Genomic DNA, 21,536 nt, shown 5'->3' with positions numbered 1-21,536 from the left:
AAAGAGATGTCATGCTTGATGGCACGCTACTCTCCCACATCCATCCAACCAGTACCGGACTGTGGAAATACTGACCAAGCAGGGAAATGTTTTCCAGCAAAACAACGGTGTCCAGATTGGTTAGACAACAGAAAAATGGTGTGTAATAGTGTGTACTTTACTTTATGAATACATGAACTGTATTCTGTGTTCTTTGTATATTTTGTTTCTCCTAAAAAAAAATATCCAGATTGGAGAATAGTGTGTACCTCTGAGACATAGTTTATTAGAATACTTTTTCTAACAGAGGTTATTTTTGTAATGACATTTAAGCTCAAATTGTCCAGTGTATTTCTAGTGTACATATGGAACATTCAGAGATGCTTGATTTTGTTCTACATATGTGGTTGTTACTAAACATGCAGCTGTCCTGCAACCTTCAAACAACAATCAGTTCAAATGTATTTCTCTTAATCAGACATCTGTTCAACAGCAGTAAGTCTACACACAGCACAAGGACACAGGGTGTAACAAGCCTGAGGAAAGGCACTTGAGTACATTATTAGGAAATATTATTCACAGTTCTTCACGGTTTACACACATCTTTACCAGTGTTTAAATCTTAGAAAACAAAAAAAGACAACATTTTGATCTTATAGTCAGAGAAAAAGAGTCCTGGAGTAAAAAAAGTTTCAATTATTTTATCTGGCTTGGATCCGAGTTACTCCACTGGAATTCAAACCGAAAGAATCACAGTCGTAACTAAGTGCAATAATAATCATGAGAAATGAGGAAACATTCATTCTATTGGCCTAATTCACCTGAAATAAAAGATGCAACATATATTTTTTAAAAAGTTCTCAATGTAGAAATTAATTAAGATGTGAAGAGTATAACACAAAATATGATTTGGAATGAAGCTCGATCTTTGACAATACTGATGCCTTTACAAATTAGGTATAAATAAAATCATTTTAACTACAGCATAGGGAAACTGAATCGTCTGCAGCAAAACCACTACAGCACAGGCAGAAAATAACAGTGAGCACCCTTGGTGTACAAACGTCATAGGATTCTAAGAATATAACAGCGTTTCAACGCAGACGACAGTGAAGTGCTCTAGTCTCAAAATATCACAATTCCTTTGAAGCTTTATAACTCTTTATAACTTACATTTGCTTACAGTCTATTTAGCAAAACATAAGCATGTATTTGAGACTGTCAAGGCTATACAACAAGTAGCCTATACCTCCAATTCAACTGGGTTCAAAAACTTACATGACTAACCGCAGACATATGGTATTTGATGTATTCCTGGTGCAGCTGAAAAACTACTCCAAGCCAGAGGAATGTGAATGACAATGCATTTCCTAGCAAAAAAATCAGAAAAAAGAGTATTCTTGTTTAAAATCAGTAAGCACTCAAAAGGACATGTCTGAGGACAGTGCATTAATGCCAGAAATAAGGATGCACTGTAGCCATTAAGATACATTATAAATGCCAGTTATCTACAGTAGTTTCACATTCAATACTTCAAAACAAACAAAACATCCTAAGTTGTAAGGAAACCATTTAAGCTGGTTAAACTATAAAGTATTCAAACAGATTGTCCTGCCTTTAGCTTAATGAAAGAAATTCTATTTGGTATTCAAATAAGGGCAAAGCAATACAGGCAAATGATCTCCGCTTAGCACACATAACATCACTAAAGCTTTGCTACAGCAGTGTCAAGATTTTGGTCAGACCACATCGAAAAAAGGACTTCTTAATCCTCTATTTATACAAATAATGCACATTGCTTTTCACAGTGAGACGCTGCTAAAAAGAAAATAAATAAATAAATAAATAACGCTGCTTTAGTTGGCCCACCATCCCTGAGATGTTTTATCAACCCGTCACTACCGAGAGTGACCTGCTGACAAATAGCAGGCTATACCTCAAAACCCTGAATGACATTAGGCAACCTGTCTTGCACACCCTGAGATCTGCACAAACACAAGCAGACCGTAATTCAGACTGCCTGGCTATTCAGCATCCTCTGAACCCAGCGCTGCCCATGAAAAGCTTTTGTAAAATACAGTCTTTTCAACAAGCAATGCCTGTGCATCACAGTTTCAGTGTCACAAAAAAAGCTCAATGGAAGTATGGCTGAATAGGGCTATTACATTGCCCTTCTCCGTTGAATAGTTTGTTCCAGTCTCGAGTGGCCTCCATAAGATGTCTCTGACCATGACCTACCCACGCTTCCTGGTTTTTAAAGAGCCGACCACAAAACCAGCACCTGAAGGTTGACTGGTACCTGTTCGTCTTAGAGGCTGAAGGTGTCACCTCATACTTATTACCGCATAACCTCTTCAGCTTTAGTTTCAGAATGAACCTTTCTTTGACTGTTCCTTGCGGCCATGCTCTTCTGTAGTGAGAAGAATGGCAGTTAGTGCCGAGCGATTTCCGGAATGGGTCACAGCTCAGCTCCGAAAGGGCTTTCAGAGTTCCCTGAGACAGTACTACCTTCTGTACTGCCCCCTTATGCTTATGAACTATTCTCATAATGTTCACCACCTCTGGAATATCTGTGTCTGGGTGATTGAGAACTATAACAGGCTGGTTTAGGCGTGGAACTTTTATAGGCTGTGAGGAACAAACAGGCAAGAGCCTTAGGGTCCTTTCCTCTGCTTCAGGAATTGGTTCCCAGTAAGGGATGGATGCTGGTGGGTCCTTTTCTTGAGAATTTTGGACCAGCTGTTTCCTAGATTTAGAGGGCACCTGAGAGTTGTGTGTAGTTGGCTGTCCTTGTCTCTTTCTTTTCATAGCTGGCTCATTCGCTGGTGGCAGGCACACATTAGACTGTGTAGAGTTCTTCCCAGTAGCTACCGTTGCTGCTACTGGTATGGCTTTGGGTGACTGCAGGCCCACGTGTTGGGTAGACAGACTACCTAGTTCTTCTGACTGGTGTGTAACACCTGTAAAGATATCAGAAGTATAGAAAAAAGAATCCATGAAAGGTCCCACAAGGAACTAGCTGCCATTTTAATAATTCAGATAATCAAAATTAAGATTTTTCCATAGGTCAGTGAACAGCAAATTACTTAACAACTCTTAATTCCCCAACTGTTACTCCAAAGCAAAATCAAGATTAACTGATATTTGATGATGTATTTACTGTACTCTAAAAGGGCAGAGTGTTTAGGTGTCTCTGGGTTACCATGCTAAAATATCTGCATTTTATTCAGTCTATTCCATTTGTAACCTTATAGAAATAAAAGTTATTTTTTGCTATAATGGTAATCCAGGAAAAGGTGGTCCAAATTTCTACATTTTCTAAATGTTTAACAGCACTGGCATCAGTCTGCAGATATGTACAAGAAAGATATCGCATATCTGTTTTAGCCCACAGATCCCTGCATATAGGTGCATCATTCCTACTTTTTAAAAGTCTAATTTTCAATGTGATTCATTGTATTGAAACTGTAACACTGTGTTTAAACAGTTATGTAGAAAAATAAAATACAACAGGAAAAGAGAAGAAGGTCTCACAGCCTAAAAAAGTTATAAATAAAGATTTCACATGAATCCAAGCAGTAAGATGAGGGTTAAAAATAGCTGTGCAGGAGGTTTGAAGATAAAAGCTCAGTGCATACACTGCAACACTTGTGTTATAAATATGAAATTATTGCTTACCTCTGGACGTAACTTCAGGGTCATCAAGCAAATGGCTAATGGTGGTAACAGGGAGCTCTTCTAGTGTCTGATACAGGTCTGCATTATGGCAAGAGTCTCCTAGTGATAATATTGCTAAGCAATTAGGTTCCTCTACAGTTTCAGTTGTACAGCTCTGCTCTGAGGGGACAGGAGCATCTCTGGGGTCTACATTGTTTGTGTACTCATCACCGCTGTCTTGGAATAACAAGCCCCCATCTTCACCTGGGGAATTAAACGGAGGCTCAGTAGTATGTTTTTGCAAAGAAATAACGGTTGGATTAATATTTGGTTCGAAGATGGCTTCCTTCTCTTGAGTTGTGGGAGAGTATGAAACTGCACTGGACGGCATGTTCACCATTTTCTGCTCATTCAAGGGAAGCAGGGGTGACTGCATTACTGGAGAGTCTTCACCTGACTTCATATCCACGTTAATCAAGTCCACATTTGAGCTTCTGTCTTCCTCAGACATCAGGCCTGAAAGCTGGGACTGAAATCCCTCTTCCAAACTGTCTAAATCAGATGGAATACTGGAAGCCAAATCTCCATGACAACCTGAATCATTTTGGCTTGTGGTAAGCTCAGGACGGTTTTCTGTCAAATCTTCTACTGCTTTTTCCTGAGAGTCTGTGCGCTTCTTTGTGTGCTCTACGTTCTGTATGTTTGCATTGAGAGTTTGGATATCCGCCTTTCTGAGAGAACTTATTTCCACTGATATGTTTGCCACAACTTCATTGAGGTGATGCGTGTTGTGTGAGTCAGACATTACACCAGGAGACATCAACTGTTTTTCAGTGTTCTTCTGAATTGCTACATTAAAATCTTCCTCTGTTCCTGAGACAGCAAGTTGTGGAGGTGCACTAGAAATTTCAGTAAATGCACGACTGCCTTTGTTACAGTCATTTTCAGTGTTATCTACCTGAGGTGCGGTTGGATCTTCAGGCTGCTTTTCACTCTGCTTTTCACCAGAACTTGAGGTAGCATCACAAAAGAGAAACAAGGAATTTTTAGTGATCGTGTTGCCCAATTCAGGACATGTCTGATCACTGGGTCTCTCAGTTGAAAATTCAGATCCTATACTATTGAATTCAACAGGATTTAAACCGGTAGATACTTCTTTTCCTGCGTCTGGAGAAACGTCTGACTTGGCTGATGGTACGACTTTAAGGATAAGATGTTTTTTTCCATCCACCATCTTGAAACCAACCACCTTTGTAGTGCAATCAGGAGGGACTGAGATATTATTTTTTTCCATTAGACCTGGGAGTTTACTCTGCCCAGAATTCCTGAATCCAGGCAGTGGTATGCTGTATTGCTTAATTTTTGATCCAGCACAAGGCTGAGATGCAAGCTCTGATTCACCTTTTAGACTGACTGGCCATTTCTTGCCACTGTTTACGGTCCTCTCCAGAAACTGCTGGGTCTCCTCTAAGGTCCTGGCTGGATTTAGAAGTACACCGTTTTCATCAAGCAAACCTGCAGCTGAGAAAGGCAGAAATCCTGAGGATGTCCACTGAGTTTCTGGTTTTGTGAGTAGGGCTTTCAAGTCTGGTGTGTTAATACTGTGAGGTTTTGGGAGACTGTCTCTCTTTTTCCACCAGTTCTTTCTTCTCCATCCCTGACGGCAGTCTGTAGCCATGGGCTGTAGGAGCTCCTCTTTCTGAGGTGCCCCATCAGCATCCAGATGATTTCCGTTCAGTTCACCATTCATGGGTTTAATACCTGATTTTTCAGTGCTATCTATGGGTGACTCAGTCCTGGTTGGGCAAGGGTGATGCACAAAACTCTTTAGCTCCTTTGTGGAAAAACTGCACTTTCCACAGTGGTACTGTCCATTTAGGCTGTGCTGAGTTTTACAGTGCTTTTTGAGTTGGGATAACGTTTGTAAAACATTGTCATTACAAATCTCACACGAGAGCCTACACTGTTTGTGCTTCATGCGATGCTGCTGGAGGATAGTGAACTCAGGGGTAGCAAAACTGCATATGTCACAAGGAAAAGTCGGTGGGTCTCCTTTTCCTCCATGAAAGACACTGAAGTGGTTTAACAAATCATGTGGACAATACTTTGTGTTGTCCTTGCAGTCAGAGCAAGTGAATGTGAGCTTGCTGCTAGAACTGTTGACAACTTGGCGAGTCTGGCGTTCATTTTGGGATGGCATCTTCTGTGGTTTTATAACCACCTTCTCCTCTTCAGTCGTACTTTTCACAGTGAGAGATGAAGCTGAGGATTTCCTGAGTCGTAGGCGTCTATGCCAGTTGCCTCTTTCATTGTCATCAACATGGTTAGCATCCTCAGGATGGCTGCTTGGGTTGGTATGTTCCATGTTCAATTCACAGACCCCTACAACACACACACACACACACACACACACACAAAATTGATTATTTTGGTTAGTTAAATCATGACAATTGTCAAAGTTTGTGGTGTCATGATCAGTTAGCTAATTAGCAAAGTCACAGTTATGTATATCAGAATATTTGGACCTTTGTCATCACAAACTGTAGGTTCCTAGCTGGCAAAATCCCATAAAGTCTTAAAGTTGGAAGCCACAGGGTCCAAAAGCTCAAATCAAGGTAAAATAAAATATAATGCATTTCCAGCACACTAAAATGTGCCTATTCCAGATTTGCCTGGAATTGTTTGGATGCCACTGATGACATCTGTTCTCATGAATACAGAGACAGAGGAACTCATTTACAGATACGAGTGGATTCTGGTTTGATTATAACCTCCTGTAGAGGTAACATTATTATATATAGTGATATGCTATAAATCTAACATTGCCAAAGCCTAATTACCATCATGTTATTACTCAATGTGAGGCAAAGAAAGTTTTAACTTGCAGAATTTTCACACAGTAATAAATAAGGCATCTTTATATCATAAAATCTAATTTTAGCCACAGAATAGCCCATTGTTTTACAAAAACCTCTGAAAAGCCCCCAGAGGCTGGGGCTGTACTGTATGTACTCACACTAATAACCTTAGGGTGATTCACATGGTAATAGATCCAGCATCTTTATATCATTAAATCATAGTTTAGCATCAAAATTTCACACTGCTGCACAAAACGTTTGGGGTTTGTTTCACAAATGCTCCCCAGAGGCTGTGGCTGTACATTAGGGACCTCAGCCTTAAACCATTGGCTACAACGTCTTTATTACAGAGCAAAGTCCGTTTAAATGAACTTTACGTATGAAACGTTAGCACTCAGGCATCAAAAGCAACATATACGGTAAGCAAAACAGTGTTATAGATTCATTGAGTAATATCCACCTGTGAAGAGCTCAGGGTCGACTTTGCCAGTCTTTCTCACATCTAAGTTTAACATTACACACGTCTGCATTTTCAACTCACTCAAGTTTACAGTTTAAAGAATTGGACAAAACAGCAAAACAGCTCGGAAAGCACTGCTCATTACCCGCTTAGCTAGCTGACAACAACAAACCATTGTTTGTACCTGTACTGAAGTAGCATAAGTGCAGAGATAGCCTGCACTTTGCACCATGCTGAAATAATGGCGTTAGTTTTAAACTTCAGAAAAGACATTTCGGTTAACAAAACTCCATATAGTGCACATACTACCCGCCACAGGCCATTATTCACCGTCCTTCGTCACTCAGCTAGGCTTTTCTGAGGCTTATGTAAAATTAGCCTAACGTACGTGTTGCAGCTCTGAGTTTAGCTACTCGTACACTAACTTCCACCTCCTGGTTTACCCAGCGGCTCAAACCAACCACAACTTCAATTAAACATACATAAGTTAGAAAAGCTTTCGGTTTTCACTTGACGACTATGTCCAAGCAAAACGAGAGCACAAAACTTCTGCTTCAAACGGACTTACGCGCTGTTACGTCCTCATAGTGAAACCTAACGTAGTTTAGTCAACAGCGGATGGCAGCCATGACAGTCCAATCCGGGGACGCTGTGAAAGCTTTAAACCGACAGAGACGGCGAGGAAAGCGGATAACGATAGATTACCACCACGTCGCTTCAGGGAAACAGCCGTGTCCGTGCATTGTCCGGTCGCTTTGGTGTAGAAGGGCTTTTTTTTACAGCGCCAACACGGGGCGCAGGTAGCCTGCAAACTCTGCACAAGAGCGGTGCCCTTATTTTAGGCAGCACGTGTTTCCTCTTTAGAGCTTCTATCAACAGTTTATAACAGTCATATTAACTCATTCCGGCAACGTTACAGTGGCAGAGAACTGTCAAAATCCAGCCAGTGAAATACGATCAGGTCAGTTTATTGTACTGAATTTGAAACAGCAATAAAGGTAAAAAAAAAACTACAGAGTTAGAACAAGTCTCTTTTATGTCGTGCAATATGTTGCATGGGCCTATTAATGGTTGTCAAGTTGCATTCAGATGGAGTCGTGCTCCATTGCTTTGGCAAGTTGCTCCACAACAGGTCTGCTTGATTTGCAGTTCAACCGTTTGTATGTTGCAAAAACATTAAAATAAGACCATCTGTGGATCTTCTGAAGCACTTTTTAAACGGTTCCTCTTCCAATTTGTCCTTTTCAATGTAAATAGATAAAATGCATTATTATTATTATTATTATTATTATTACTGATATTTTCAATACAGAGGACATAAAAAAAATTATAGATCAGGTGAACCAAAGTCAACCTGAAATCAGAAATGACACCTTTTTTTAACTTCTTGTCCCTGGTCATAGTATGTACAATTTATCAAATTGTGGCAGCTGCTACTTGCTCCGGTTGGCATGTGGGGCTCTAGAGGCATGCAGAACTATGCTGCCTGCTCAACCTCCCCCTCCTTGAAGGGACGTTTGCTGCTGACATTGTTGTTTACGCGGTTGTTTGTTAGTTAAAAGGTGTCTATGTGTTTGCTTGTGTTTTTGTGGTGGATTAGTGAGTGTTTTTGTGGTCACTGTCAGCAGGTAATTTAGAGCTAGAGGAGGCCTTCCCCGCTGTCCCCCCGAAGTTATGTGCCTTTTCTTATCATGGCCTCTCCCATGTCTCCTTTGGTGTCAGAAGTGGGACGCCACGATGAGCAGCACAGCACTGTGCGGCAGAGGAACATGTGTGCCACATGGCCCCTGAACGAGTGCTGGCAGCCAAGCGCATGGTGTTCCAATGCTGCAGGAAGAGGGGACACCATGGCAGCCAACCTGAGCTGGTGGAGAAACGGAAGCCAGCTAGGAGAATCTCCAGCAGTCGTGGACACTGGGCCGAGTGCAGCATAGACCACATCGCACTCATTGATATGGGCTCATCATTATTCCGACTACAACCAGGCATGCTCACACACACCGAGAGAGGCACATCAGATGGCTGGAACGTGACCAAAGTCCAGCTCAGGTTAGTCACCAGCGACAGAGCCATGGCAGAGAGTCAAGGCTCCAGCATGCTCAAGCAGCACCCTCACTAGCGTCCACAGCACAGTGGACAGCACGAGGACGGCTGAGAGAAGTGCTGTTGCTGCTGTTGCCATCCCCGGTCATGCCAGACTTTACCCAGTGGGCCGTGAGAAGTCCTGCCACACCAGAAGCCACGGAGGCTAGCATGTGGCCCAAGCGATGTGCTGGCTGGGATTCCACACGCCCCAGGGACTTGGCTCGAGCTGTGTTTGGGGGCACATTCGTTGCTCTCGTTATTGTTTATGTTTGTTAGTTAAGGGGTGTCTATGTGTTTGCTTGTGTTTTATTGTGTTTCTGCCATGGGTTAGTGAGTGTGTTTTTGTGGTCACCGTCAGCAGGTATTTTAGGACTATAAGTGGCCTTCCCCCACTGTCCCCCTGAAGTTATGTGACTTTTCTGCTGGTAAAAAAAAATAAAGAGCACTTCTTATAGCAGAAATCATGGCCTCTCCTGTCTCTCCTTCTTTACAAAGATGCTACAATATTATTTAAAAACTGTTGCATTCAGCAGTGTACTTGCTGATGTTTTGATCAAAGATACTGGACCACTCTCAAGCCTCTTATGGAGATCAAACTTTCACTCACCTGGCCATTATCTGTGTACCTGATATAGAGTTTGTCCACATATCAGAAGTTACACATGCAAAAAATGAAATAAATAACAACAAAAACCTGAATGCATTACACAATGCAGCGGAAAAGTAAAGAAGTAAAGTGCTAGCAACAAAGTTGTGTGGTGCTACCGAAGGTTTACCATCACCTGCCCCATCCTAGCCGTCCATATTACTTCACCATCCCAAAACAACTGATTTTAATCCCAGCACCTGCTGGTAGTTTCTGAAGAATATGTTCAATTAGTTAGAAGAATCCAATATAGAGGACCTTAAACCTTGAGGTACTACAATACTCAACGTCCAAGATTCGGTAAAAGATAATGTGTGTTTTTTTTTTCATAGAGCACAATAGCCCTCTTAGTTTAACATGATACATGCAGTGCACATAATTCAATTATAATTTGTAATTAACACTAATAAATAATAATAAATATAAATAAATATTTTAAAATATTAATTCTGAGACCTACATAAACATAAACCTTATAAAAAGTGTAAAAAATAATACAGAAAAAGAAAGTAAAATAGAAAGAGGGTTTCATGTATAGAGAATACCAGGAAATATTTCTTTGTATGGTTTAAACAATAAATAGATTTTTTATTTTTATATATTGATTTTGTTTATTTATCTGCTTTTTTGCATTTGAGCACTTTATATTATTTATTTATGATCTATTTCTAAAAGAAAACGGGTGGAGTGCCAAATTTTTTGTTTATGGATTAAACAATTGGTAGAAATAATTAAGAAATGAATCATTAGAAAAACATTTTCATAAATATATATAAAATTATGTATTTTTTACGATGACTCTAAGAATGAATGAGTAATCATTTGATTTAAAGAAAAGGTTGGAAAAGTTTTCCCAAAAAGTCTCTTAAATAGTACATTAAAAAAAGGAAGAAGTTTTCTCCTTTGCCTGCAGCTCCTCTGCTGGGGGGCTGTAGACGAGAACGTCGTGACGTCACTGCAAGCTTACTCCCGATTGGACGGTCACTGAGGTTTGTCGACTGTAAGGAGCCATCTGATTGGCGGAAGGCGTCCAAAGTTCCTGAGTCGTGTTGCCCATTGTTGTTTGTACGCAGATGTTTCACCGCAAACACAAGCAGAGCCTGTGGTGCTTTTTAGATTGTTCTCTCACAACTTTGTTGTGAAGAATAATTTAATGTCGAGGTAGTAATTTGACCTCTGTAGTCTGTATGCGGGTTTCATTGTCCGGGGTAAGTACCAAAGTTAAATCTTTCTGATTCTGAGGAGCGAAAACTGCCTCCGGTTTAAATGGCCTTGAGTCACATCAGAGCTGAACCACAGTTTCACATTTCAAATCGCAGTTTGACGCGTCGTTGCGGATTTATCTGATTACTCAGGTCTCTTTTTCCTGGTTACTAAGTTAGGTGGCCGCTTTTCGAGTTGACAACCCAGCAGGAATGAGTTGATGTGATTTGAGCCACTTGCTTGCCTAACTTTTCTCTGTGTGGTTGACTGTGTGGCGCTGAGACTTGTTAAGGCCGGCTAAATTAGCAGCTCTTGATTGAGGACACCATTGGACACAGACTGAGCCAATGGGGGATAATCAGCATGGCTCATACAGAGCTTCTTACTCTCAGGAACACAGCTCAGAATGGGAGCGAGCTTTGCAGTTAGACTAGTTGGCATTAACACGTTTGTAGTAGCTGACATCGGAGCTCAATTTCCAGTTTGAAAGGCAGTTGGCCTGCATAGACTGCATCACTAACCAAGATCTCTACCTACAAGGCACCCCAACACGTTTCATCCAATGGAGCTGGAGGGCCAATGGTGGAAAGGACAACTCGCTGGAGATATATACCATGCTCTGCGTTACAAGGTTTGTATGTTGAGGTTGATTTTGTATTAATGTATGCCGTTTGTAGAACCAATTCATGCATGCTGAGAAATGACCCAGGGATATGCAGCTGAACCTGGCTTGGTCTGCACCCATTTGCAGAATTCAGAAAGGTGTTATGATGATTTCTTTTCTTTAAGGAACTGAGGTTACCTGTCTACAAAGGTCAGTCCCCACAGCTCAACCTCAGGCGCTACTTTGCAGACCTCATAGCTATAGTGAGCAATCGCTTCCGGCTGTGCCCGTCTGCCAGGCACTTGGCTGTTTACCTGCTGGACCTTTTTATGGACCGCTATGACATCTCTGTGCAGCAGCTTCATTTGGTGGCCCTTTCCTGTCTGCTTTTGGCTAGTAAGTGGTTGGCTAGTCATGATTTCCCCAACCTTTCTTTCCTCTCTGATGTGGTCGTGCTGTTTATGCATCTCTATGTTAGAGCGTTTGCACTTTTGTACGTGCTTCAGTGTGTCTATTCAAGCTGGATGTCCAACGGCTCTGCTTCTCCATTTATGGTGGAGATATATAGTACATTATATATTTTTCTAAACCCTTTAATTGCAGGTAAATTTGAGGAGCGAGAGGACAGAGTGCCAAAGCTGGAGACGCTCAACAGCCTTGGTTGTATGAGCTCCATGAACCTGGTGCTGACCAAACAAGGTTTACTCCACATGGAGCTGCTGTTACTAGAGACCTTTCATTGGAACCTCTACCTACCCACTGCTGCCCACTTCATAGAGTACTACCTGTCAATCGCAGTCACTGAGACGGACCTACATGATGGCTGGCCGATGGTGTGCTTGGAGAAGACCATGCTGTACATGACCAAATATGCAGACTACTTTCTGGAAGTCTCCTTACAAGGTAAAGGGGAGGTTTTCATGTTTAGTTTTATTTTTTACATTTAGTTGGCCTATAATTCAAAAACACAGTGTTGAAAAAGGCACCGTTTAAGTGTCATAAAATGAAATCAACATGGGATTCTGGACTTACACAAAACTAATAACCTATAAATCTAAGACCAAATACTGACCTCAATTACTTAACAAGAAAGATTGAATCAGTGGTTATTTTTCCATTATCCAAAATGCATTGCTTTTTCTTCCTCAGACCATGCATTTCTGAGATTCGCCCCATCACTGGTAGCTGCTGCCTCCGTGGCCTCGTCCCGAGTCATTCTTCGCCTGTCCCCGACTTGGCCCCCTCGCCTACAACGTCTCACTGCCTACACTTGGGAGCAGCTGCTGCCCTGTGTGGAGAAACTGCTAATGTAAGTGGCTGCCTGGTGGGCTTTTCTTGCTGTGAGAAAACGTACTTTTAGGGAGAGTAAGTTGTAAATGTAAATTCTCAAATCGCATTATCCCAGATGGCACCTATGCAATAAATGTAAGTGTTGTACTTGTATTCTTGCATCTTGTTGTTCTTGCATCAGACCATAAACCTTAATCTTTTCCTTATAGGGCCCATGACAGTGATGTTAAGGAAGCCAACAAGCAGAAATGCCAGCAGTTGCAGCCAGGGCAGGCCGTGTACCCTGCTCAGAGCCAGAATGTCACTATAACCCAGTACATCCACAGACCTGCCTTACAGTATACCCAGCAGAGTGGCCAACCTGTACTGGTCTCAGCCCATGGCCCGAGCGCCTACCTGACTCACGCTGCCTCTCGGCATTCCTCTAGCGCCTCTTCACATGGGCAAGCACAGCCTCAGACCATTTCTGTACCACTGGAGACTAAGATGAACATGCCAAACAGGCCTTACCAGGTGACCTCAGTTTACCCATGCGCAGCCCCATGCTTTGACAGATGATAGTGACAGGTGGATGCATGTGACAAACTGGGTTTTGCTACAAAAACATTGTGTGTTTGTGAGAATATACCGTACACTCTGAAAAAGACAAACACTGTCTGACGTAGGACCACTAAAGCTGCTGAACAACTTTTAAAAAGAAAATTGAGATAAATTGAAAAAAAAAACGTTAAGTACTCTAAGGACTAAAAATGAGGTGCAAAGTGTTTAAGATGTGCAATACTGTAAGTCCTGCCTGTTTCTTCCACTGTTTCCTTCCTTTTGGATTTTTCTTTCCTTTTTTTCCTGAGAACAGTGTTATTTTTGCGTATGCATGCTAATGAAGCAGGTATGTGACAGAGAAGCTACTATAGAAAATGATGCTGTGATTTTTATCATCAGCACACTCCTGACAGTGTTAATTTCAGCCAAGCTACCTCAGAAATGTTGAATGTAAACTGTTAGCTTTTGACTTTACAAGTGCACTTTGGTACAGAATATTTTTAAATAAAATGCAACATGTCGGTTGTACCATCTTGTGTTTTTTCTGTCCCATTTGTCAAGCTGTTCCTGGCTTAAAATTACCCCCATTAACATCATTTAATTCTATATTGATAAATGAGCTGAAATTAAGTCATTTATACCAAAAATAATGAAAAGCCACCAGTTTGAGAGCAACTAGTAATACCTAAGGCAGTATGAATTAAGTGTGCTTAGCATTTAAAGAGTATTCCATTAAAAGAAAACTCATTTAGTGTGTGATTCCTCACTGGAAAGGCAGTGTGAATGAATTAACCAAACAATCCCATGGCACTTCAGAACTGGACTATTTAGAAATGGCAGCGATGTGATCTGTTGTTTTCAGACAAGGAAGTGGCTACCTACAGCCTACAAAAAGAAAGCTAGTGTAGTTTTAACAATTTTACATTTTTTCCAGTAAATTGCTAAATGTTATGGTTTCTTCCATATTTTTTTTTTCACATGAGAGAGCCTTTCCTATCTCAGTCTCACAAGACCTTTGTTTGGCCATGGTATGAAGGTAATGCTGAATAAAGTCATGCAAACTGTCTTTAAGGTCTTGGATCGCATACTGTGTGCTTCTTGAAAAGAGATTCATTTACTACTATTTCTTACAAATATGTGCTCCCACAAATGAATCTAGTAATGCAAATTCAGCTCAAGATGTCAGTAGTGTGATTAAAAAAAACACTGAAGGCCCAGTCTGGCTTCTCTACAATCAGAGAAACAAACCTCTTTCTCTGGTGCTGAACAAGGCAAAATCCTAGTTATGAACCAGGGTCACCAACTGACTACGAGGCTTAGTGGTCATGCTAAATAGGTGGTTCCTTCCTGGCGTCTGACCATTGTGGCCAGAAAAACCCACTCAGAAAGGATGCCACTGGGGCAGGCTTCAATGTGGAGAGCAAAAGCAAATTCTGGACCAGAAGTCTCTATGTTGTGGATTCTCGTGTTCCAGGCAGCTTAAATCACATACTTTATTTACAAAAGCCATGTCAGCATTCCTGTTGTAAATGATGTATCTGGTTACCCTAGACAAGTGACCATATGTATCCTATAACATTTATGCAAAGGTTATTTTCAGCTTCATCTCTGTCACCAGTGATTGTTGATTGTCAGTGTTGATTACCATAGACAATAATTTGATGTCCACCGGTGTCCGCTATGTTTGTTTAAATTGTTTAAAACTGTTTTCAGTTGTTCTATTAAGGACAGGAAAATGTGTCAGAATTATTGTCTATGGAAATCAACTGTATACTACAGATGCAGGGGAGATGTAACGTTTACATTGTTTTTCACCACCTGCTGATGCGTGGTGATGTAATTAAAACTCAAAAAATGTTTTAGAGGCAAACAAAAGTCATTACAAATTGATTAAAGACAAAGGGAAAGCAAGAACTGGTGTGAAATGTTATGATATACGAAGAATTGTACTTATAATCACAAGGGACATGAAGTAGCATGGTAAAAAAGGTCAATGTTGACTTTAGAAGTCAGAGGTGTCACATCATACATCTACGTATCAACATCACACGTACAAAAAGAAGGTCCTGCTTAATGTTTAGATCTCAAATGCAATATCAACATTATACTGAGGAAGATATAGTTGACATGTAAATAATTCACTTACATCCTCGGAAGACATGTCCTGCACCAAGTTTTGACACACTTGCAATCATCAGAGTGGTCTGAATCACAACCCACACTACAAGTGTTCTTTTACGCATTGTGTACAATTACACATTTCCATCAGAGAGGTCTCCAAATCCCCCAAACTGACATGGTAGCTTTAAGTATTGCTTTATTGGTATTGCTCCTGTGCTTTGACTGTCTCAAATCTATCAAATTATAAATGCTGACTCACATTCTGTATCCTGCAATTCAAATGAAGCATATAGACCTTCGGGCAACGCTACTGATCTGTAAAATGTGCAAGTAGTTTGTGTTTCTTCACTGAGTACTCACAGAAAGAGTGTAATAGTGTGATTATCTCTGATTCCACAGTGGAGGCAGTGGGCTAGTGTTCCAGCCTGGGCAGAATGGCAGCAAACTGGACACAGCAGCAGATGTCCCAGTGGGTTGGGAGCAAACTCCTCCAACCCACCAAACTGTCCTTCAGCCTGAGCTCTAGCCTAACAAGAGTTCTGTCGTCTTTTGCTCTATTGCTCTCTCTCAGCTGTAGATTATTAGAGACTCTGATGCTCTCAACTGCAAAAGATTTTTACTAAAAAAAAAAACATGCAGAAGGTAAAATGAATCACATGGTCAAACATCAATGGCTGTGCTAACGTTAGTCATAGTTATGTCCTGCTGAATCATCTTGTTACCTTCTCCGAATGGAAAAAGCACCAATTTTTTTTGGTTGAGTCAGTGTGCATCACTTTACTTTCTTTGTAACTGGCTGATGAATTCAGGAGGTGAGTGATATTTTTACAGGCTTAATATGCATACAGCACAGATAAAGCTCAGTCTTAGGCAACAAAAGATTTCAATTTGAAATTCCCCACTCAGTGTAAGCTTGGCTTAGACTTGGGTTATGATAAAGTGTTTATTGAAAAAATCTGGAAAAAATAGTTTTTAATATATAGTGCCCCACAAGTTAATTTGGTTTTAGTATTGATGTGTTACAACAACAATTTTGCCAAACTGGCAAGGCCACTGAGCTGGATGGAACGGAAAAATCACTGGGAAACAGGACAGTCCAAGAAGAACTAATGTTTCATAATTAATAGGGTCTAATGTCATAGGCAGTGCTGCTGTCTCTACTTTGTGGAACTGTACCTAAATCATGCAAAATAAACATGAAGATGACTACTTTACAAATCTGCTAATTTACTAAGCCTCCTAATAATAATGATTATTAAAATGAGAGCATTGTTTTTTGCTGCACAGTGAAATACTATGTACTATCAAATTTACTGTCTTTCTAATAGGGTAACCAATACAAAAGCATACTGTTTGAGTAAGGCTATGGTTTATTGGTAGGGCAAAAGAGAAATGCAACAGATCTCTAAAATCTATTGCATGTTTGTGATCAAAACGGTGTTAATCCCACCTCCCATAAACCTTCTCGCATGGACCTTCACAGGGCCATACCTCCAGAACTTCTAAGGCTGTGCGAGCCAGTAGTGGGATGCTACATAGCCCCTCCCTTTGAAGGTCACCCGTCCCAGCAACCGACCAGCTCGAGCCAAGTCCCTGGGTGCGCACAGTCCCGGCCAGCAAAACATCCTTGCTGCTATGGCTCCTCTTGTGTGTGGCAGAATTCCCCGCAGTGCATCACGTCAAGTCCCATGCAGCTGGGGGCATTAGCAGCAACAATAGCACTCCACCCAGCCGTCATCAACTTTCTCCATCACTCACTGCAACACAGACGCTGCCATGAGTGCCGCTTGTGTGTGCTGGGGCCCCGCGTCTGCCTGTAGTGACTGATCTGAGCTGGTTACCTTCCAGCCGTTTGATGTGCCCCTCTCAGTGTGCATGAGCACGCCTGGTTGCAGTAGGGATATCGGCGAGCCCATAACAGTGAGCACGATGAGTCATCCGCTGTCCACACTGCACTTAGCCTGCAGCCGGCACTGAACCTCCCAGCCGGCATCCGTTTACCTGTAGCACCGCCCAACGTGGTGTCCTTTCTCTCCACAAAGCTGGCTCACCAACTGCTCCACTGCTTGCTATCACTCTTTCACGCTGAAGGCTGTGAGGGATTTTGCTTTCGATGGCCTTCCTCTCACCAGCACCACCATCATGCCTTGCCATGCCACCTGTTGCATCAAGCCTCGACATGCTGGCTTTGTCATCCAGCCTTCTCATGCCGGCCCCATCAACAGGCCTTCCCCTGGCAGCTTCATCGTCGAGCCTCCCTGCACTGGTTCTGCCATGGAGCCATGCTGTGCCATCTTGCCTGTGGAGTCATGTATCACTGTCCCCGCCATAACGTTTTTTTTTTCCAGGCTCTGCCTCTCTCTCAGTTCTTTGAAGTATTGTTGCACTCCATACTGCTGGGGGGCACCATACCACTTCTGACACCACTGTGGCATCAGCGTGGAATAAGACACAGGGGAGGCCATGATTTTCACCATGAGGAGTGCTCTTTATTAAACACCAATAGCCATAGGCTTCCACCTCATAGTGACTTCCCTACACACAAAATAACACAAACAGCACACAACACATCTTTTAACAAACAGATAACCACATGCCCTGCACTTGTTAGTGTTTGCCCTGCTCCCAACTAATCAGCTCATTAACAGCCCCTTACTGAGTTGAAGGAGGTGTAATTAAGCAAGAAAAATACTAAAAGGTGCAGGGCAGTGGGCCTTCAAGACCAGGGTTGAGAAACATCATACAACCACTGGAAATCCCTGTGGTGCTAACTACACTGCTAAAAAGGGTTTATTGCCTTTTCAACCAGAGAAAATGAGCCAAACTGAGGTGAGGTACCAAGATAGCCAGGTAGCTTGCTACCTGCTTTAGCTTTTAGCATGTTGTCCTCCTCATCTGATGAGTCATTAGTGATTGCGCATTGCAAAGCAATGATCAGGAATGGTGTGCTTGTATACAGCTTTTTGTTTTCATACAATCATACATCACTGTTTATGCCCTTAGGAATGAATTGGGTTATATCACGATGATGCACATCCATTTTGAACACCCTATTAACCATAGAAACAACATAGCAACCCCCTAGCAACCATCAGGGATACCATAGAAACTGCTTAGCAACACCTTAGTAACCACCTAGCAACCAACTGGGATATAATATCAAATGATTATCAACACGTTAGCAACCACCTATAATGCCATAGTAACCAGTTGGCAGCACCTTAGCAACTGTCTAGCAACTGCTTGAGCTGTGCAGTGACACTGCATTTATTTCAGGAAATGCACTTCTATTTGTTTATATTGTCTGATTAATCCATTCTCTCCACTGATATGATAATTTGAAGACCTCAGTTAGGTCTATACCTCTAAAATCATGATACTCATCCTCCAAACAATAATGGTAGCCATTTCCTTTTGCATTTAACAGCAAAAAAACAAAATCAACACCATCCACATCCACAAAAACGCACCCAAGTCTTTCAAATCATCCAAATCTTACATCATCAGAAGGGGGTCTTGCTTGTCCTTAAACTGGAAAATCTGAAAAATTTGAATAACTCAAGAGACTATAGTGATCCTATATGGAGCAACAGAAATACATTCATGTTATACATTTGAATAGATTCAATTGACCTATGAAAAATGCATAGCAAGTTAACACATGTCAGTTTAGCTTGGCTTCTTTGAGATCAAAGAAGAATTCCTCCCTCCAGCTTGAGGTGGATTCTTGCTCAGTTCAAGTCTCATGTGTCACACTTTGAAATGTGACTTTTGAAGGCTGAACATTGTTTTGTAGAAGCAACACTGTCAGTGCTGCTTTAGTTTCTAAATCCATTTCATTCATGTATACAGGTGTGTTTCTGTAAAGAACGTCCAACAGATCAAACAACAAATTATCAACAATCTTTCTCCATCATTTGAACACAGCAACTGTCCCTCACATTGTGTAAAAATGTATTGATCAACAGACCAAGAAATGCTCCAGACTAGTTTGAAATAAAATCTCTTTACATTGACTTACATTAAAAGTACAGAAAGTTGCCAAGTTGGACATGTTTGGTTTGTTTTTCCTTGGACAGTGATGATATGCTGATTAGTGCAGCTAAAAATGACCAGAGGAGCCACTCCCTATTCAGACAGTGCCCGACTAAATCCATGGAGGAAACTCTAATCTTTCATAGCATGTCAAATCAATGTCAACTTTTTAACATGCCTGCCATTTTCCAGTGTCAACCAAACTGAAATGCTCAAATGCTCTTCTTCAGTCAGAAGAGGAATAGCTTAACACAGATATTCAGATCATTCTATCGAATTGATTCAAAGTCAGAGTTCAAAACAGACTTTTAAATGACTGGGACTTTAGACTAAAATCCTTTTGCTTTGAATTTGAATTTTAGCTAATTTTGAGCATAACTCAAAAACACTAGCCACATCACTAGCAAACACAACTTTGAGCAGCTGTACACCCATAAAATCATAACATTTCTTATTAAAACACAAAGAAATGTACATAATTGCAGAAAATATGTGTTTTGTTAGTGACAATTCTTGATATTACACACTGATTTTCAGACTTTGGGACACATTTACCTTAAACAATGAGATCTAACCACTGACCATGTGGCCATGAGGGACAGGGATGCTGCTTCACTTTCTGCTCTAAAATGCAGGGGTGTGGCTAAAATAATACTCATGGACTAAAACTTAGTAGTGACATGACAACTTAGGACAGATTATTTTTTGTGTAAATATTAAACACATGATATATTTAAATCTTTCAACTTCACTTTGAAAGAAATCAAAAAGTTGAAATTTAGAGGTTAGGGTTTGGGACAGCCACCTCCAAATAGATTGTACAATATAAATGATGACTTTTGTGTATATTTAGCTTATTACTGTCTCAATTTATGCCTTGGTTTAAATAGATCACAACATTGTCATTGTAAATATCTAATTAATAAGGTCTGAATACTAAATTGTTTTTTTTTTAATATTTTTATTACTGTGGGATTCATTAGAATGGTCCATACACAGTTGTAGCAGGGGCTCATCTGAAGGTGCACTCTCCATAAGTCAAAGTGTTAATGTCCAATGGCTAAAAGATTTCCCTGGTTTCATTGGTGTTAATATAGTTTCCAGAGTACCTATTTGCTTTAAAGTGGCTTAAAAGCCAGTTTATAGTTCATTTTTTTAAATGAAAAGTTTTAAATCTACTTCTCTTTGTGCCAAGTAAGTCTGTTAGCACAACCGCTATGGATGCATATCCTGTTATAAAAAACGCATGTTTTGCTCCTGCCATTGTATTTAATACCCACACCTAACCAACATTCGCCTCAGTTGTAGTCACATTCAAGGATTTCAGAACAATCCTTTGTTCATATTAAATGTATGTCAGTTCATTCCTGAAGATTTAGCACCTAGTAATATTAAACAGTCTATGAACTCTTACCCTCGGAGCAGCATTCGTACTTTGCAATTCACTGCAATGTTCTGGAATGACATCCATACAGTGCATAGAATCTCCAGTGATCTCCCAAGCAACTCTTGCCTCAAGTGCTTTTGTATGTCAGTGTCTGTTGGTCATGGCACAACTCACTATGAATTTTGATGTGTTTCCATCTCCTCCCCTTAGTGTTTTAGGAAATTCAGTGCCAATGCTGCCACTTCACCACTCTGAAATCCCTGTTTGTGGCTATAAGTGTTGAGAGAGGGATTTTTTTAATCATGATCTTTCCCAACAGTCTAGTGTGTGGGAGTAGGAGTGAGTGTGAGAGAGACCAATAGAAGAGTATAAGAGTCCTCGCCTCTGTGTGTTTCTGCTGCCAAACGGATCACAGAGAGCTCTCCAAATGTGCATCTCCCCCAAACAAATGACAGAAGCAACACAACTGTATTATCAAATGTGTACCTAAGTACCTAAAACTACATACAATAAAACAATGTTGCAAATGAAGAAATGCAAGGGAGCAGTTTGCATTATGCTCTTATTAGAAAAAAATAGGGATGCACTAATATGGAATTTTTGGGCCACGAACAATAACTGATATAACTGATGATTGCTGGTATAGCAGTGGTAATCTTGCCTTGATGAGG

At 40.9% G+C, this 21,536-nt stretch overlaps 2 protein-coding genes across 10 annotated transcripts; one reads left to right on the top strand and one right to left on the bottom strand.

Annotated features, from left to right (window-relative positions):
* Window positions 1–422: 422 nt before the first annotated feature.
* Window positions 423–7,910, bottom strand: LOC118810638 (zinc finger protein 518A). 6 transcript variants are annotated; one of them, XM_036574571.1, is made up of 3 exons: window positions 7,523–7,910; window positions 3,658–6,018; window positions 423–2,939 (listed from the first exon to the last, which is right to left on the bottom strand). In XM_036574571.1, exons 2-3 carry the CDS (start codon window positions 5,999–6,001, stop codon window positions 2,113–2,115), a joined length of 3,171 nt encoding a protein of 1,056 aa, XP_036430464.1. In that variant the 5' UTR covers window positions 6,002–6,018; window positions 7,523–7,910; the 3' UTR covers window positions 423–2,112. The 6 variants fall into 6 exon arrangements, with proteins under 6 accessions (XP_036430464.1, XP_036430468.1, XP_036430467.1 ...); XM_036574575.1 differs by having other exon boundaries at window positions 7,660–7,778; XM_036574574.1 differs by lacking the exon at window positions 7,523–7,910 and adding an exon at window positions 7,437–7,512.
* Window positions 7,911–10,733: 2,823 nt separating this feature from the next.
* On the top strand, window positions 10,734–13,850 carry ccnj (cyclin J). 4 transcript variants are annotated; one of them, XM_036574568.1, is made up of 6 exons: window positions 10,734–10,893; window positions 11,429–11,519; window positions 11,678–11,702; window positions 12,096–12,395; window positions 12,642–12,801; window positions 12,992–13,850. In XM_036574568.1, exons 2-6 carry the CDS (start codon window positions 11,451–11,453, stop codon window positions 13,338–13,340), a joined length of 903 nt encoding a protein of 300 aa, XP_036430461.1. In that variant the 5' UTR covers window positions 10,734–10,893; window positions 11,429–11,450; the 3' UTR covers window positions 13,341–13,850. The 4 variants fall into 4 exon arrangements, with proteins under 4 accessions (XP_036430461.1, XP_036430459.1, XP_036430460.1 ...); XM_036574566.1 differs by having other exon boundaries at window positions 11,678–11,888; XM_036574567.1 differs by lacking the exon at window positions 11,678–11,702.
* Window positions 13,851–21,536: the final 7,686 nt, after the last annotated feature.

Source organism: Colossoma macropomum, unplaced genomic scaffold (genome assembly GCF_904425465.1).
Source record: "Colossoma macropomum unplaced genomic scaffold, Colossoma_macropomum, whole genome shotgun sequence".
Taxonomy (NCBI): domain Eukaryota; kingdom Metazoa; phylum Chordata; class Actinopteri; order Characiformes; family Serrasalmidae; genus Colossoma; species Colossoma macropomum.
Note: the sequence above shows the minus strand (reverse complement) of the source record. Positions and strands in the feature narration are given on the sequence as shown.

Excerpts from the sequence above, each read along its gene's own strand:
- LOC118810638 (XM_036574570.1), bottom strand. The coding sequence starts at position 7,024 with ATGCAGACGTGTGTAATGTTAAACTTAGATGTGAGAAAGACTGGCAAA. Across the intron at positions 6,019-6,954 it reads CGACCCTGAGCTCTTCACAG|GGGTCTGTGAATTGAACATG; the intron begins GTGGATATTACT and ends TGTGTGTTGTAG. Across the intron at positions 2,940-3,657 it reads CCCTGAAGTTACGTCCAGAG|GTGTTACACACCAGTCAGAA; the intron begins GTAAGCAATAAT and ends ATATCTTTACAG.
- ccnj (XM_036574565.1), top strand. The coding sequence starts at position 11,451 with ATGGAGCTGGAGGGCCAATGGTGGAAAGGACAACTCGCTGGAGATATA. Across the intron at positions 11,520-11,677 it reads ACCATGCTCTGCGTTACAAG|GAACTGAGGTTACCTGTCTA; the intron begins GTTTGTATGTTG and ends CTTTTCTTTAAG. Across the intron at positions 12,802-12,991 it reads TGTGTGGAGAAACTGCTAAT|GGCCCATGACAGTGATGTTA; the intron begins GTAAGTGGCTGC and ends TTTTCCTTATAG.